Genomic DNA, 17,966 nt, shown 5'->3' with positions numbered 1-17,966 from the left:
CATATTTTATTTTATTATCCGAAATGATTAAAAATGATGCCCGGACATTACCCTCAAATTTTGAAACTTGGGAATTCAGTATTTCTGAATTAAAAAAACAATTTCCAAATGCCGAATTTGAAGTTCCCGCGCGATCCGCGCCAGTGCAGTGAGTCAAATTTTGCGGTCTCCTGCGACTCGACTTTCTTTCGAACCTCCGCTCCACGCTGTGAAGCAAAGAGCCGTTGCTACCGCGACCCGAAGCGAGGAAGAGGTGAGCAGGCGGGATAGAAGGGTGCCGGCGCGGGAAAAAACCGGTTTCTTCCCCGACTCGCCGATAAACCTCTGCTCGAGCGCCGCGGCCGCCAAGTTTTCCGAGGAAGCATACAAATCCAGGAAGCAACATCACACCGAAATTTGATTTTTGGTATTTCAAAAAGAGGGGCCGTAGTGCGTTCGCAATTGCGTTAAATGTTATAGAAATGTCACCCACAAAGCTTCTAAATTTCCTGATTTTTGACGTCACCGATCGAAAGAAGCGAGGAGGTGAGCGCGGGAAATATAAACGCCAAAAATAAAAAGGCGCGCGCGCGCAAAGAAATTTTTTTTTTTGCGATGCGTTTTTTTTTGCATTTCTATGACTACAACTTGCATCGTTTTAGACAATAAAAAATAATTTGACCTTTGGGGTGTCAGTGCCCCTTTAACTAAGAGCCAGCCATCACCCCTTGCAAATCATACAAACAGCGTGTCAACACAGGCAAGGAAAACAAGAGGCACTTGCCTTTGGTTGGAGACCCATCTCCTGTTGAGAGGAAGGTGACATATGTGAGACATGTTTAAAAGATAGCAAAATGCACAGATTATGAGCCTGGCAAACACTCTGCACTTGTGCAGAAACACTCGATCACAAACTGCGAGAAGAGGTTAGTTACACGATACAATACTAAAGATATACTAGATTCCATGCTGAAGGTGGCTCATGGGGAAACAATTCAGAGTGAATAATGTTCATTTAACGAGTTAAGTAGCACAGAGGTAATTGCAGAAGTGACTGCCTGAATCTAGGCCAGCAGCCAGTTTCAACCAAATGTTTCAAAATTACACGAAAGAGGGCCATAAAGGCACTAAAAAGCAAATATGGTGCTGCATAAAACAGCGGTTCAAACCGGAGTAGCGATTGTTCCACTTTAGTATGCTATATAGCAAAATTTGATGAAATACTTTATTCCTGTCATTGTAGGTTTGAAAAACAGATCTATTTTTACCAATGGACCTTTTTCCAGTAAGTCTCTGCACATGCACACACCCTCCCTCCTAACCTTGCCTCCCACTGTCGCCATATTCGGAGTGCATTGTCCGCACAGCCACATCGTCAGCAGATATCTTTGTGCATATTAAGTCTTTTCTAATTACTTTTTCTTTTGCTTCAATAATATAGGACTTAGGGGTATAGCACAATGCCAAAGTGTTCCAAAAGGCGGAGGCACGTTGGGCGGCCCTTCAGTTAGAGTTTGCAGACAATCACCCCCAGACGACGTCTGCTACTTGAAAAAGGTCCATTACTATAATGATAGTGGAAAAATAGACTCGAAATAAATAAGCAGTCTTGGCTAGAGCATGTACTCTGATGCTTACTTTCAACATCGCTACCATCCTCTGTGCTGTTGTCTTTGCTCTTCATGAAGGGGAACTTTCTTGAGAACGAGAAATTCTTCTTTTTCCTCTCTAGCGTGCCCTGTGAAAGGTTAAAGCGAGCGAGTGAGTACTGTAAAATCCAAAATGAACAGCCACCTACAATAAAGAAATAGGGTAAATATTCGGCGGGCAACCATTTGGTACGAGACAGCACAATTTTATCAGAAAATGAGCAATAAGCACGTAAGCACCTGCTAAAAACTGGACGATATCAGAATATTGTGGACACTGGAAACGCACATATTATGGTTCTGTTTCTTAAATATAAAAATGATATTACGCAAGAATTTATCAATCCACGCAGAAAATAATTTATGATCTGTAACTACCATCACAACCTCTTTATGGGTGGCCGGTGCGGCTGTCCGTGTGCATTCCAACAACTGCCAAAAAATTTAAAAACAAAAAAAAAAAAAAAACACTAACATGTGCGTGGCATGGCCAGCGTGTCCCTCCCGTTTAGCCAGTCTGCAGTCCCAGCACATTCTATATTAATTGGTAATGCGACGGCTCGAGGAAGACCCTTCGACCAGTGCAAGAACTTAATGAAATGTTTTCCAAATAAAAACAAAAAACAGCGAAAAAAACATTGATGGATGAGACAAACAAACTGAACAGACCAATGCTTGGTCTGTCCAGTTTCTTTGTCTTGTCCTCCGTTATTTTTGCGCTGTTTTTATTCGAGATGCCTCACCAACTAACCCAACCAAGCGCATACTATATCCTATTGATAAAATGGTAATGTTTCAGATGTTTCCCGCCAGGAATATACAGCTGCAAAAACGGACAGGCAATCTTTCAGGGGTGGGCGTTCACTGAAGAATTTACGTGGGCAGTAAGTGAACTTGCACAGCCAAAAGGTGGAGGCATAATAAAATAAACTCACCTTTCCATCACTGTAACTGCTCTTCCCTTGGAATTTGACAGACTTAAGCCTGGCACGTTCTCTCCTCTCCACTCTGCACACACAAACCGAAAAAGCAAATGACATATCTAAAATTTTAAAGCCCTACTAAATAAAAGCACTGGCAAAACTTTGTGCTGGTGACGAAGCAGATATGATCAAAGCTCTTTGCTTCTACACTAATTTGCTTAGTTTTTTCTTTTCCACATGTTTCTTATTTAGTTTTTTTTTACAGTGCTGAATCTATCGGGACCTTTCTCAGAAAAACTTGGATCAACACGCTCAGATCAATAGGCACGATATGAGGGAAGTTTCCACAAGCTGTTGAATCCAGTTTTGAATGGCTAGCTTCACAGGGGTTACAAAAGAGACTTGAACAAATGAGGGGGTCTTCTCATCTTTGGCCCCACAAACTCTGGACAAATTCCACTGCTTTTGAAGCAAGATAACCCCGAGCCTTCTGAACACACACATTTAATGACTCTCACGGTGACAAAACATGTTTCCAGGTTTTGTAATGCCAAAGTAACCAATGCGAAGCTGCATCAAACAAAGTCTGGCCAGGGACACACAAAAATTAATGGCCGTTTGAGCTTACAAACAAATGAAAAGGACAGCAATAATCGAGGAAATCTAAGATGTATCCATATAATGTTAAACTCTTCTCCCAGCAAGAAGGATATGTGAGAGTGGAATGAAGCGAGGCACCACCAAATCGTTGACAATTTCTCCAGAGTGCTCCTTACAGGGTAGTGATTCATCATTACGAAGCAAGAAGTTGCAAACAATGTCCCTATGACCATTAAAATGGATAGGTAAGCTCATGACTAGCTGTACTAACCAGTTCTATACTTCGTTTCCTGATAAGTTAGAGCAGTTCTATACTCCGTTTAATGATGCTCGAAGGCTGGAAGAAACGCAAACACGCATGCTAAAAACGCGAGGTGACGGCGCATTCGCTGCATTTGATTGGTTAAGCAGATGATCGCACAAGCGCAAAAGGACGACCAACGCAGTAACATTGTGCTTTTGACACTGCTTAATTGGCCCCAGAGGCCCCTCGCGTCGGCTGCGTTTCGGCTTACAGCGAGACAAAGTATAGAAACCACTTCAAGTGGCCAGTTCTAGGGACCAGTTCTATGGACCAGTTCTATGGTCACCAAAGGGATAAGACCGGCGGGGAGAAGTTTCACTTGTCCAGCCTCCAGTGTGAGCTTCCTACCTTCCATGGCACCTAGGTGTCCCAAGAGCCTCGCACGTGAATGCAAAGCCAAAGCACGGTAAAAGGCCACGAGCGCGTGCGGAAGGCTGGGCCATTGAAAGATGCATCTTTCTCGTCCTGTCAGCAACTGAAGCAACCAGATCTGGCGACCGGTTCCAGCGAGAAGGAGGGGGCAACGCACCTGCGCTTGCTGGGGATGATGCCAACAAAGTCTTCGTGCCCGTCGGGAAGAATCTTCCTGGCCTGCCACCATTCGTCGTCGCTTGCGTTGATGACGTGCAGGATGTCGCCAAAACGGAAAGGGAGACCCCTGCTGGGAAGTCCACTGTCCCGGGAGGGCTCATACTCAAACAGGGCCCTGGGGTGGGGGAAGATGCTCCGTAAGACGCCACAAACTGTAACGTGCCACTAGCAATGCTCTATGGCCAGTGACAGCTGCCACAACTAAACACAAAAAAAGCAAATGTACAAGATGGTTTAGTTTATTTGAGACGCTAATAAGGTCAGTTTTAAGAAATTTCTTCGTTTTCCAGAAATTATTTTACTTGTCATTTTGCTTGAAATTCACTAAAATTATACTTTCTTCGAGTATAGACATTTGCCAGCTGGTCCGAGATGTGAACTGCATGTTTTTATCATAATATTTGGTTAACCCTCCAACAGTCGTCGCCGTACATGTATTGCAATGATTACACATTTGAAAGTGCCCGCCTAAACGCGAAACTGCGTGCACTGCGGGAGGTGTTGCTATTTGTTATGTCTTTAGCCAACTATAAACGCTATATTTGCACGCTGTTTCACATTCCTGGGCTATTTATATTTTTCAAATTAGATGCTCTGTGCACGTGAAAGTATTGATGGCGACTTTGCATATCGGCCACTCTGGCAGAAGTGTCCATTGGAAGCACTGTCTCCTTTTGTTCAGACTTTAAATGCCTTTTGGAATTAAATTCGGAGAATGAGAGCTCCTCATCTGATGGAGAAGCCCCGTAAAGTATCTCCAGTTAGAAATCTGAAGCCGCTAGAAAGTTGTGGAAGCGGACTCACCAAAATGAAATCGAATGGAAGAAATGTGACAACTTTTCGCCATCAATACTTTAATTTGATGCTTCGAACCCTAAACAACCAGCAAACACTGTATGTGCTCCCGCTAGATAATTAAGAAAAAACCTGCACACTGACCTATTCTTTATACTATTTCTGTGAAAACAAGACCAGACCACTAAAAAACATCTTTTGTAAAAAAAAATAAAAAAAAAATAGACTGTCAAAAGGTTAACTAAAAAATGCCAGGGGGAAAAAAGTAACAGAATAATTATAATCATATTACTTGTCATCCTGGAGAAGTCCAGAGCAAAACAAACTATTGGAGGTTTTCCTTAGTGCTACCGCACCAAAGAAACACCCAGTGCAAGATGTTTGTTATCCCCACTCTTTCTGGTCATTTCATCAGTCGCAACGACGGAATAAGTGAATTTGTTTGGTCATTCACACTCCACAGTTGACGTAGAAGGATTCTGAAGGCATTAACTAAAAGTTATAGTCTGCAATCACTTCCCACACTATGTGAGTGGTCATTCATAAGTGCAACCCAATTACCACAACTCTTTGAACCAATTTTTTTTTTTGCGAATTAAGGGATTTATAAAAGCGTGAAGAAGCCGAGGTAGAGGGAAATCGGACCCTCTTCGCAAGAGTCTGGTATTTTAGCCTAATTTGCCAAAGAAGTGCCAAAGATAGGTTTCACTGGTGGTAGTGTTACTGTCATCTGGCACCTATGGGCCTAAATTGTCAACCAAGTGCCAAAGTTAAGCATCACCTCTCATTGTGCCAGATTTAGGCTTCACTGTTGGTTATTCGATTCATACATGACATCTTCGGCTCAAGTCTAGCACTTCAACAGTTGTGTGGCAAGCCAGAGGAAAGTCATAGGAATGTCAAAGAAAAGTGCTCTGGCAGTAATTAATATCTTGGATCAAGACCACATTAGGCCTAAGTTGGGTGCCTAAGGAGTCCTTAGGCACCCAACTTAGGCGTTAGGCGTTTCTCTGGCGTGCTACCTAAGGACTTTGAGTGAACTCTCCAGCGCTCCTGGAGCACGACGCTAGATATTACCAAGGACGCGACAATAAAGAACATACCTGGAGGTAGGGAACTTCTGGAGGTGACATGATGCCACCAGAGGTTAAGCCAGAAGTGTGGGGCCCCCAAAGATCATCAAGCTGTGGTTTTGTCATCGTTGGGGGTGGCACAGAATTGTGCCACCTCCAACGATGACAAAACCACAGCTGTTTTGGTCATCCTTTGGGGCATGTCCCTCCACACTTCTGGCTTCACCTCTGGTGGCATCATGTCACCTTCAGAAGCTTCCTATCTCCATGAAAAAACAGCTTTGACTCTAGATTCTCACCGGACATAGAGTGACCGCTTCTGGGATGTCCTTAGGCTGCCCGTGGTGTTCAGCATCTGTTCCCTCAGGTCGTGGATTTTCGCCTCGAATCTGTTGTACTCTGAAAGCAAAAGAAACAAAATCTTCATTGCCACATGCACTGAGGAAAACCCTCAACGATTTGAAGAACCAAACTCGCACCAAGGCAAATTTGCCATCTATTATTTGAAGTCCGTTGCATGTTTCAGAGTGAGTAGACTGTCAATTCAAAGTGGCAGCTATTAATTCTTGTTGCAAATTTTTGTTTTGTTTCAACAGCATGAAAATGGTCACACTGTGTCTCTATTTGCATAATCATTTGATCGGATTTTCGAGACCCTTTCCCTGGAATAATGCCTCCAAAGTGCTGCAGGTAATTATAAAAAATAAATAAAAACAGCTGGAATGTTAGCCACTCGAATCAGCCCTACATGAAGGAGGGTTTATCAGATTAGAAGGCACTTGAGGGAGAGTCAACAGGAAAGCAAAAGCAAACTGAAACATCTTATCTCTAACAGAAGGTGCATAACTAAGTATCAAGTCACCTGTGAAGCAGAGCCAAGTTCTGAGTCAAACAACTCGGACGATTCATCACAAAGTTTTGACTTCTGAGTCACACTCCCTCTAGTTGCAAGTTCTCAGACAAAAGCAATGAAGTTAGTGATAGTTCTATCAGTTCCTCTAGCTTCAAAGCCCTCAAACCAGAGAAGAGGGTGGTCAAATGTCATCATTACATGTAAAAATAGAGGTAAAAAATCCAAACAAGCGAAATTTCAAATGCCATTGAAAAAATTGGAGGATTTTACTCCTACTTATTTTCAGTTATCAAAGTCTGTACTTCACTAAATAATTTGACAAACCAACTGTTGACACGCTTTCGGTTTAAGCCACAAACTATTTGAACAGCAGTTCCACAAAGCTACACTGCCCTCATTCCTCTTACATGTAAATTAAGCTTGTAAAATAAAACAAACTCCTCTTACATGTAAATTAAGCTCGTAAGACAAACAAACAAAAGAAAAACCCGAGGGTAAAGAAAATAATATAACAGAGCTCGAGCTTCGTTTCCAGCCAGAGAAACACGCAATCGCTAAAAGAGAACGCGCCGCCCCACAAAACACAAAAGGCGTCTTTCCCACCCAACGCCCGAGCTAAGCGGTGCAGCCAGCTTTCCAGAACGCCGGCAGCCGGCGTCGCGACAGGAAGCGAACAAGCGACGGCGCGCGCACACCACGCCTCCACACAGAACTGCCAAACTTTTGTCGAGACGTCCAGCTTATCGGCGTTTGCGGCACCATACGCACGTGCGACAATCTAACCCAAGTGCCAGATTCCCAGGAAAGATAAGATATCCGCCGAGAGGCCCCCCGAGATGCGCTCTCTCTCGCTGTCTGGAAACACATACCCACTTGCGATCGGGAAAACGGAGCACAAACGCAACGTGGCGTGCCCGCCGGCGATTAACCAAACCTCGCGTAGCAGCGTGATTCGCGAATGTTATGGCCGAGACGCGTGACATGATGCGCGGGCCAGTTTTTCTAGGTTGTGTTCTTACGGCGCGGCAAGGAGACTGGCGGCGTAACTACCACAGACGTATGCAATGGCCTTTAAAATCTTCGGACGCTCAAGGCTATTGCAAACTTCGAATATGGTCGCTCGAAAGAAGACAAAATCAACAAAGCCGAGCAATATTAAGATTATTTATAAAAAGAAAATAATAGCAAGGGGGGTAAGAAGGAGTGATCAGTCAAACACGACGGTTCAAAAAGAATTGCTCGGAAATTTTCGCAACACAAGCCGACGTTCCGACTCGAAATGCCGACAAAGCAGCTTCTTAGCCAAAATGCCGCTAGCCGTTGTTCCGAAGCTTAACTGGAGAACACTTCTGAGTTTCCTGCCCAAAGTCTACCCACACAGTCTACAGAAACGCATACGCAAAGCGGACTAGAGTAGGAAGGAATCGCGTTCTGTCAGGACAACCCGGAGCACATGCAGGAACGAAAGACAGAAGCCCTCACCGTCATCCGCACTGCGCGCGGGCATCTGAAACACCACCGTCGACTACGGCGGCGGTGGCGGGCAACGACGACACGATCACGCTCCTGCCCAAATTCCCAGTCGGCCAGCACACACGCACACACTACCACATGCAACGCAGACGACGACGAGAACGGAGCAGGCCAGCGGCGACGACGTCTCCCAAGTCTTCTGCACCACCAAACGCGCGGGTCCCGAGACGCGAACGGGGGCAACCGTCGGGCGGCGGCATTCCCGGTCCGCCTGTTCCTTTCGAATCCACGGACTTGGCTTTGGGATCCAGCGACGACGAGCGCACCGACGGAACGGGGCCCTCGAGAACGCGCGCCGGGTGGTCGCACCCCAACTCGCAAGCACCGGACACGAAACCCAGCGAAGGGAACGACGGGCTCGAGCTGCTATGCGAGAGTGACTACCAGGGGGAGCCTCCACGCGATCGATCGCGCACGCGCAGTCGGGCGGGGGCGGAGAGGAACCCGGGGAGCCTTCACCGACGACGCGAACGACGGCGGTCGGGGAAGCTCGCTTCCCGAGCTGAAAGATTCATGAGCGCGGTGACGTTTAGGCCGGTCCCCGACCGTTCCCACACCCGACGTCGTCGAACGAGGCGGGCAGCGTCATTCCGCGCGATTATCTGGGAGCGATTATCCTTCGAGCAACCCTCCTCCTCCCCCTATTCGAAAGAGCGGGGTGCGGCGGCGATAGCCCCGAGGGATTAGCGACGGTCAAAGGCGGGGGTGCCTCTTGGTTGCTTGTGTTTCGATTAGGGGGACGGGCAAGCACGTCTCTTTCCCTCCTTATGTGACGGGATAACGGAACAGCGATTACTCATTGCTTACCACGCCTGCTCCTTCTCGGTCTTCGCGAACGCTACTCCCTCAAAACTGGGAGCGGAACTGGTTCAAGAAAATAGCCGCCTCTCTCTAGGGTACGTCCCAGAGGCGCGCTAAGCGGGCAGCATTTATAGTAGGGAATTGTAGTAGAGCGTTTCCGCAGCCCGCTAAGCACCCGGATAGCGCTCCGCAATCCGCCACAAGACCTTGAACTATGCAGAGAAGGCTGGCAGTGCGCTTGCGCAGATGCACAGTTTTCTTCGGGGATACCGTAGCGGAGGAGAGAAACGATCTACTACAACTCCCTACTTCCTCTAAGACATAACGGTATCGCTTGACGTCACGGTGCCACGTGAAGTCAGTAGGGAATTAGGGAGTTTTCGTAGACCGCGCTGCCCCCTCCGCTAAGCGTTCCGCAACGAAGAAGTCGCTACCTGCGCCTGCGCGCCGATAGCCTTGACTGTGGAGTTTCCGCTATCGCAGCGGGTTGCGGAGGGCCTTGCGGGACGGCGAAAACGATCTACGAAAACTCCCTATTGTAGTAGACCGCGTCCACCGTCGCGCTAAGCTTACCGAAGCTTACCGCGACCGGAAACGACCGCGTGCCGTTAGCCTTGGCTGCAGAATTTCGGGTCTCGTTTCCGGTCGCGGTAAGCATAGCGGGATAGCATACGCGGTCTACTACAACTCCCAAATGTCACATCATGGAGTCACGCTGATAACGGTCGTCACGTAACACTACGACGTCATCGAGGCTACATCCCAAGGGCGCGAACACCAAAGCGCTAAGAGGTACGCATTCGAAGAAGGGAAAAAAAAAAAAAAAAAGGCAGCACGTCGACCAGTGAGCCGTGAACCGACCCGCCTTACCCGTTCGGAAGTATCACCCCGGAATAACTTGCATCGATTCCCGCCCATCACCCGGAAGGCACACATCCCCCCAACACACGAACGCCAGTTGCTTCCCCCTCGGCCGCTGTGCGCGAACCCGAATTCAATTAAGGGCTCTCCTTCCCCCCTTCCGTCTTGCAAAGCTACCTTTTCAGCTCGATATTGCGGAGCCATACACCGCGGCACGCACACGAGAGAGGCGGGACAAAAAGAGGAATAAAAGGCCCTAGGTCTCCTCCGTCTTCTAAAGGGCCGTTCCTGGTTCCCATAACTCCGGTGTCGGACACGGGGCTCCGTCCTTGAAGGGGAACCTCGAGCCGTTTGCCCAAAGAGCTCTTCCCCTTAACGACGCGCCGAGCTCGCGTTCGAAGGCCGCGACGGGGATTTCGTACACCGTCGTAAACGAACTGCCTGAAACGACAAAGTCCTAGGCCCTGCAGCGACGAGGGAAAAAAAAAACAAAACACTCCGTTATACGATGGGCCGCAGCGGAATTCAGAGCCATTCGAGCCAATCCAAGGCCGTGTGAGTGCCGCGTGACCTTAGAGGCGCGTTGTCAGACGATACGTTCACAGGTCTGATTGGCAAAATGGCTCGTAGTCAGTGGAGTAAACAATAATCACGGTTGCAATCTTTAAAAAAAAAAAAAAAAAAAGAGGTATTTTTTTAATATGTATGTTTCGCCTCACCTTCACCGATTTCGCGTGCCGTTTCGGACGATCGTGTCAGCAGAGAAAAGGAAACTGTCATCAGGGAGACTTTGCATATAGGGAATCTTAGTAGGTCGTTCCGATGACAGCGATAACGATACTCGACACAGCCCGGCGCGTTCGCGCACGGACGGTATCGTCATCGGAAGTGCCCAAACGACCTACTAGAACTCTATCGTTTCCGCTGTCCCGCAACGCTCTCCGCAACTCGCTACGAGATCGGGAACGCTGCATGCGGACGAGGCTGGTGGCGCGCGTGCTCAGTAGCGGCGCATTCGTTTCCAGAGAGCGGAGGGAGAAACGCCATCTACGAAGAACTCTCTATCGTGTAACGGATACATAGCACTGGTCTTTTTCCCGAATCAGCGCGTATAAGCAGACGTCTCCTTACGGCGCGCGTGAGCCGTACACGCTCGCATACCCGAGGAAGCGACGGGGTGCTTCGGGACGTCCGCTGATTCGCCGCATGCTAGCAGAGCGCGGCGGCGCCATGAAAACAGGTGCATTAGGAAGGAAAAACAACAGGACGGGAGTCGGGACTGCTTAACGCTAAGTGCTCGCGCGGATCAACAAATATACGCAGCAAGCGGGAAAGCACTTCCTTAGCCCATAATCGTGGCAATAGGGCGATGTCGAGGCCGGCGGTCAGAAAGCGTTACGGGCCAGCGCTTAAACCCGCCCGGGAAAAAAAAAAAAATAAAACCTACGCAAAAAAGAGATTTATGTTAGTTCTAAATTCACCGGCGGAATTGCTCAGAGGCGCACCGTTCGCAATTCTGTGCAGCCCTATACGAGAGGTGGAAGCTTCTGGTTTTATGGAGGCTCGTACGAGCGAAACGTTCTCCGGTGCCCCGCTCCAACGTCTCTGGACCATCGCTGCGCACAATTCGGGACGCGGTGCTGCGTGCAATTTCATATTCAGTCGATTCCCTTCCCTTTCTTGCTTCCAACGAGTTTTACATTCTCCTCATCTCGTGCTTATGATGTCCCTGAACGGAACCTGCGTACATAATTCAATCTTCAAAAAAAAAAAAAAAAAAAAAAATTGGAAAAACGCGTAATATCTTACGGGCAGGCGCGTTTGCTTAGAACTGCTGTATACCGACAATATACGCGCCGAGAAATCTTTTTCGGCTCCCGCCAAATATAAACAATAATACACGCTCTACGAAGATTTCGAAGGAAAAAAACAACGACAAATAAACAAAAACAAGAGAGAAGATTAAGTGGTTCAATTTCTAGAGACGTCGACGGCGAGGAAATGCGGGGAAGACATTCCTTCCGGCGCCGAGAGCGGAAATGCCGCCAGGAGGTTCTTTGCCGAGACTGGAGAACAAAGCCACAAGACCGCCCCACAAAAAAAGGCAAGCAGAGTACAGAAATTCTACAATCATCCTTAAAAAAAAGAAAAAAAAAGTTTTAGTTTAGTTTATTGGAGAAACTATGCGTTCGTATAGCAAAGCACATGTGTACGTTTTGGGTATTACTAGCTTCAGCAGAAAACAAAGAAACGTTGCTGAGGAGAAAAAGCGTGAAGTACCATTGGGAATGCTTCATCACCCCGAAACTAACTAATGGATGAATACTTCTTGGCGATGAATATTCCCACTACACGAATGGGCGCGAACCTCCTGGATAATCTCGCACGTTTCGACTCCGCTTGTCCGCATATATGGAACAGCAACACGTAATTTTAGTACTTCCTAAAGTAATGCAATTACGGTTGCGATTACTTCATAAATTACGATTGCGATTACAAAACCACTCAAAAAGAGTAATCGATTACAAGTCACTTGATTACTGGTAATGAGTACCGTCCAAGTCTGCCAGCACCGCTAAATCCACAACCCTCGAATTACGCAGGATGAGAGCAGCAAATCTGCACGCGTGTTCTCACACGAGTCAGTGAGAAATTAAGAGTTCGGAAGAAGCTCCTCCCAGCCGTTTCCACTTTAGCGGAGCGAAGGCAGGAGAGGAGGTTGCCTCCTCTCCGGCGTTCGCTTCTGCTACATTGGAAAAGGGATCGCGGGAGTTCACCCCGAATTCTTAGACCGCCACCGACTATAGTTGCTCGCACGCAAACAGCGAGCGAAGGACACACATAAGTGCCAGACGCCTAGATCGGGAACGCGACGCAACCGAGTGCAGAAAGCGAACAGAAAAAACTCAAAACGTATAGGCAACTCAACCCCAGAGTTCGACGAAACAATGCCTGTCTTGAACTTCCCCCAAAGCTTTCCATCGAAGGAGGCTTGTGCAACACCGGCGGTCCATTGTCCCGAGACAACGTCGTTCATTAAAATAATGCCCCCTCCCCCATCCATCTCTCCCCCGAAAGCCGGCGCTACGTTATTTACACCTGACGTCATCTAATTTGGGACCGCGCTTGCCACGACCGTAGTCGCACCCCGCTTCACACCACGATGGACCGACGCTACGAGCCATCGAAGCCCATCCAATGAGGTGCGAGTGTCACGCGAGACCTTCGGAAGGGGAGCGTCGTCACGTGACACGTTCCCGGCATGGGATTGGTCGAGACGGCTTGTAGCCTCCACCGCGGTCCATCATAAGGTGAAACGGAATGCAGAAACGTCAACCAACGCAGGCGTCAGCAAGCGAGCCGGCCACCGCGGCCGACCGCGCCTATGCCATTAGGCTGATGCGCCGAGTTCGGCAGTTCGGGGACTCTCCCGTCCCTCCTCCTTTTCTTCCCTCTCCCTCGCGATAGACAAAGGCGATAGCCACGCATCAATTCCCGAAACGGTAAGATGGTCGAGCAGGCGCGCCTCTCCTTGCGAGCGAAGCAGCTCTCCGCCGCGTACAGACGCACAGCCAGAAAACAAATCGCTGCAAGAGAACGGCTTCCCCGCACGGCGGCCAAGTGAGGCGGGTAAGCGGGCTTTGCGTGACGGCGCCGCGGCCGGTCATGGAAGCGCCGTGATTCCGGCACGAGAGACACGCGAGCGAGCGGGGGGCTTCGTTGAGGAGAATAGAGGAAGCCGAATCAAGTCGGCACTAAGTGGGACTATTGCAGAGAAGGAGGGGGAGTTCTGGACTACGTACAAGTCGCCGACTCGGAAGCCCGCTGGAGTGGTCCGACATTCTCCACTATATACGACATGCTGCTGTTGTAAACCGAGACAGTATAAAGTTAGCCCAGATCGATGACTCCACTTATTTTTACGTCCCCGATAAGACGAAAACGACATTATTAGGAAGAATTTGTTGCGATAAATATCCCACCTCTCGGATGTTCCATGCGAGACGGCAAGACGCCTAAAATGGAGCGCAACTCGCGTTCTGCAGTCCACGTGCAGATGGATGAATACTCCCTTGGGATTGGGAGGTAGATTGCGCCACCTTGAGGATCTTCATAGGCGACTAAAGCGAAGCAGAGAAAGATAAAAGAGCAGCGCGTCCACGTACCGTCGGGCCTGTACTGGACGTGCATGGTGACCGTGTGGCCGGCTCCCTTGAGGGCGGCCGCCGCCTGCTCGTGAGTCGCGTGTCGCAGGTCCACGCCGTTCACCTGGACGACGGACGCAGAAAGAGAGAGAAATCGGCGCTGTCAACGATATACGGCACACGAGTCCGCGCCGCCAAAACCACCTAGACAGAAACCCGTAGTGCTGAATCAGCGTTCTGGTGCTACTCGCGTCCCATCCGCGCTGGCCCTCGGTAGATGACGATGAAACTTGGGCGCTATGGCTTTCTATCTAGGTGGCGCTAACGCAGCTCAAGACTAATAACTCTCGTTTTGTTTACACGCGCATAATGCCAACTCGTTAACTTGAGGAAGAGCGTGCGGGAAAGCTAAGATCAACGGATCAAAAAGCACGCGCGACACACTCTCCTATCGAAAAGACTGCTCAGAGTTTGAACTTTGCACTTCGAGCTCCGGAGGCCGAAACCGAGCCTCGACACCAACGGAGGCGCTCACCGATAGGATGACAAAGAACGCCTATTTCTACAGCATGTCGTCTAGCAACAGATCTTTATAAAAGCGCACTGACTCAAGGACGCACAGAGTGTTCGGCGTGGACGCACGCATCTGGACGCGTGTGCCTGTTCACTCACGGAGAGGATCTGGTCGCCACGGCGCAGCTCCCCGCTGGCGTCGGCGGGGGCCCCGGCCAGGATGAACGAGATGAAGATGCCCTCGCCATCCTCGCCGCCCACGATGTTGAAGCCCAGGCCCGTGGGGCCCTTGGACAGTACCACCTTGCGGGGGTCCCTACGAGGTGAAAAGGGAGAGTCCCTCGTCAACACTCTCTCTCTCATACAGCACCGAAAGGAGAGAGGGTAAGTCACCGAACGACTAACCTCACTGCCTTAGTTTGAGTCGTGCAAGCACATATTCCACCCCTCCCCCCCCCCCCCCCCCCCCCCCCCACACACACACACACAAAAGAAAACAAGAATATAGCTCATCTAGCCTAATTCGCAAGTCAAGAAAGCATTTGTGGAGGCTTTCTTTTTTTTTTTTTATGAGCTAAATTCACGTGCAAAGAAACTTGAAATATTAAGCAAAGTTTTGCCATACACGTTACGTTTGATTATTTTTAGAAAACATTTAGTGGTATGCTACCGAGGCTGCCATGACAAATGAGGAGGTTATCAAATATTAAAAATAAATTACACACTTTATCTGCGCTTTAACAACCCATCCTAAACGTCACTCTGCCTCATTAAAAAAAAAAAAAAAAGAAGATTGAAAGAAAATGTTTGTAGTCGACATCTGGTCAGAAACAAGCATCGGGGACAACTCTCCGAGGAAATGCAGTCGAAGGTGAAGTTGTGCCCGACTTCGGGGGACCCCCATACCCACAAGCATTGACAATATTGATGTTTCGTGATTTCCGGAAATTCGGTGGCTCACGCTCCAAAGTCGTTCAGCATCTGAGCAATAGAAATCTGCGCACGCGCAGTGCGACGGGTTTAGAGTGCAGCGGAAAGCGAAGGTGATCTACCAAAACCTCTAGTACTTCGCGCCCGATTATACAGTGGCGGTCGGTAGAACAAACGAGCAGAAACACAACGACAAATGCCGTGAGGTTATGCAGTTGGCGCTGCATAACTGACCCCATAGGTTCGTTGTGTTGACTGCACTCAAAAACTTGACAGAAAAAACGCGGATAAAGAATATATTTTACGTGAAAACAACAAGCGCAATGGTAACAGGTCATTTGCGCCGACAACGAAAGAATGCACGGAACACTACGAAAGAAACACAATTGTCAGGCCCCCACACGAAAGCCGGTTGACTTGGTTTCACATCACGATGGGTGGATGATGGAAGTGGCTTAACCCTGTTAATCGGGCGGCGGCTTGCGCCACCTAGTCGAAGCTTGTAAAGATAACAATTAACCAAATCCCCGATTAAATTCTGATCTACTAGAGTGTGGCAAAGAATCTGATATCGTCGCTAATCTCGTATCACGTGACAATACTACGCGCGTCGTCGTCACGGGACGCCGACTAGGACGCGCGTGAAGTGTGCATGTAACGCGCGTTGCATGCTATACACGACACTCCCAAGGCATTGGGTTAGCTTCGACGGCCTTCTGCGCGTTCACCGTATCAGGTGAAAACGGACGTCGCGGTCGTGGCGGTTGATGCGAGAAGTCCCGGTAGAAAGCATATAGGAGCTAGCGTGTTTCTGTCGTCCCGGAGCCCCAACTCCTGACCAAGTTTTCGTGGACTGTCGAGCTAGATCGAGCGATCTGCAGCAGAACAGGCGCTTGCCACGACCACTGCGCTGGACGCCGCCAGGATCGCGGCGGACGACAGCACGACACTTCTGTGACGTCATCAGGCGGAAACCGAGGGACCATTTTTTTTTTTTTTGAAGGGGGGGAACGCGACAAGGCACCGGTTCAGAGACACGTTCCAGGCGCCACAACGCAAGCAAAAGCATACAGCTGCGGGAGACGTCTTTTACGACGCATGCCCGCACCCGGCGGCACCGCGAGAACGAGAACGCGCTATAGTTTCGCGCACGTGACGATTGAGCGGAACGGAACTGTTTGCGGCACGAACGGCCTCGATCGACAAAGGCGCGTATTCTTCGCGAGCACGTTGAACGAGCCTGCTGCCGTCGCCGAATGACAAAGGAACGGCTCTATTCTTCTCGAGCAGAGCGCCCACCCCAAGAAGGCCCGACGCACGAGGCTTAAACCGCGTCTTTGTGGCGTCCTGCTTTGCGGGGGGGGGGGGGGGAAGGAGTTTTTTTAAACGCGAGCCTGCCGCATCTCGTGCGTGGCTTATTTCTAATAAACGGGGGAAGTCTCCGCAATCTGAATGGTGTTACGCAAGACGGTCCACCGTAGAACAATAGGCGAATGGGACAACTATTTCGATGTAGGTCGTCGGTGCGTTGCGCCTAACGAGCTAGTCTTGTTTCGGTTTGCAAATTTGCAGTATTCTCTCGTTGACTGTCTTCCCATTGCAATTTGAAATGCTTCAATGCGCCACAGGTGTCTGTAAACCAAGAATGAAAAAACGAAAAAAAAAAAAAAGAATAAATTCTCGAAATGGCATAATCACGGAAAATTTTTCTCACGTTTGTTTGTGTAAAAAAAAACAACAACAACAACAACGATGTCATGGGCCAGCGTAATGCAATTCGCGGTTACGAAAAAAATAGACGTTAGGCGTTTAGACGGTTGAACGTGAAGCCCGTCTACCCCAGTATGGCGACCGTGAATTCACGATGCAGAATATAAATTTACAACCAGCGTAGTACGACTCTTAGGCTGATGCACGACCGAGCAGGACTGCGTTCTGCAACGCGAGGAGCTTTTGCTCCAAAGGCAACCAGCTGCGATGAGCTAACAGACTCGGCGACCCAATATTTTTTGTTTCGTTTCTCGTTTCTTTCGAGTGCGTATTTAGACGCACACTCAAGAGCATGCCGACCACCTCTTCGAGATCCTCCGAACTCGTGCCCCCAAAACGTTCGAGAGGCCAAACTCGGTCAAAAGAGCTTGACCCGCTTAGTAAATATTGAGCCCACAATCACACTACAACTGCGCGTGCAGAAGTGCCCCGCGGGGGGGCCCCTTCAAAACTCCCCAGAAATCTATAGTCTTAGGAACTTCAAAGGCCCCGTTTCACCTTACACGATCGATTCCAGCGGACGCAATACGAGCTATCCGAGCCAATCAGTGCCGTGAACGCATCGCGCGAGTACGGCGTCACGGCGCTCCACGAAGGCCACGTGACCCTCCCACCGCAATTGATTGGGGGTTACACCCATCTCCTC

At 49.1% G+C, this 17,966-nt stretch overlaps 1 protein-coding gene across 12 annotated transcripts in view; it reads right to left on the bottom strand.

Moving 5' to 3' along the window:
- The window catches only part of LOC8036906 (disks large 1 tumor suppressor protein), a 645,442-nt gene that overhangs the window by 13,222 nt on the left and 614,254 nt on the right, over positions 1-17,966 (bottom strand). For all 12 annotated transcript variants that reach the window (XM_042293831.1, XM_042293829.1, XM_042293830.1 and 9 more), the window contains 7 exons: positions 14,780-14,936; positions 14,129-14,231; positions 6,214-6,313; positions 3,985-4,161; positions 2,564-2,636; positions 1,618-1,717; positions 764-784 (listed from right to left, as the gene is read on the bottom strand). In XM_042293831.1, coding sequence (XP_042149765.1) covers positions 764-784; positions 1,618-1,717; positions 2,564-2,636; positions 3,985-4,161; positions 6,214-6,313; positions 14,129-14,231; positions 14,780-14,936 — 731 coding nt within the window. The remainder of the gene's footprint in view (positions 1-763; positions 785-1,617; positions 1,718-2,563; positions 2,637-3,984; positions 4,162-6,213; positions 6,314-14,128; positions 14,232-14,779; positions 14,937-17,966) is intronic.

This window comes from Ixodes scapularis, unplaced genomic scaffold, assembly GCF_016920785.2.
Source record: "Ixodes scapularis isolate PalLabHiFi unplaced genomic scaffold, ASM1692078v2 PGA_scaffold5__190_contigs__length_132052651, whole genome shotgun sequence".
In the NCBI taxonomy this organism is placed as follows: domain Eukaryota; kingdom Metazoa; phylum Arthropoda; class Arachnida; order Ixodida; family Ixodidae; genus Ixodes; species Ixodes scapularis.
Note: the sequence above shows the minus strand (reverse complement) of the source record. Positions and strands in the feature narration are given on the sequence as shown.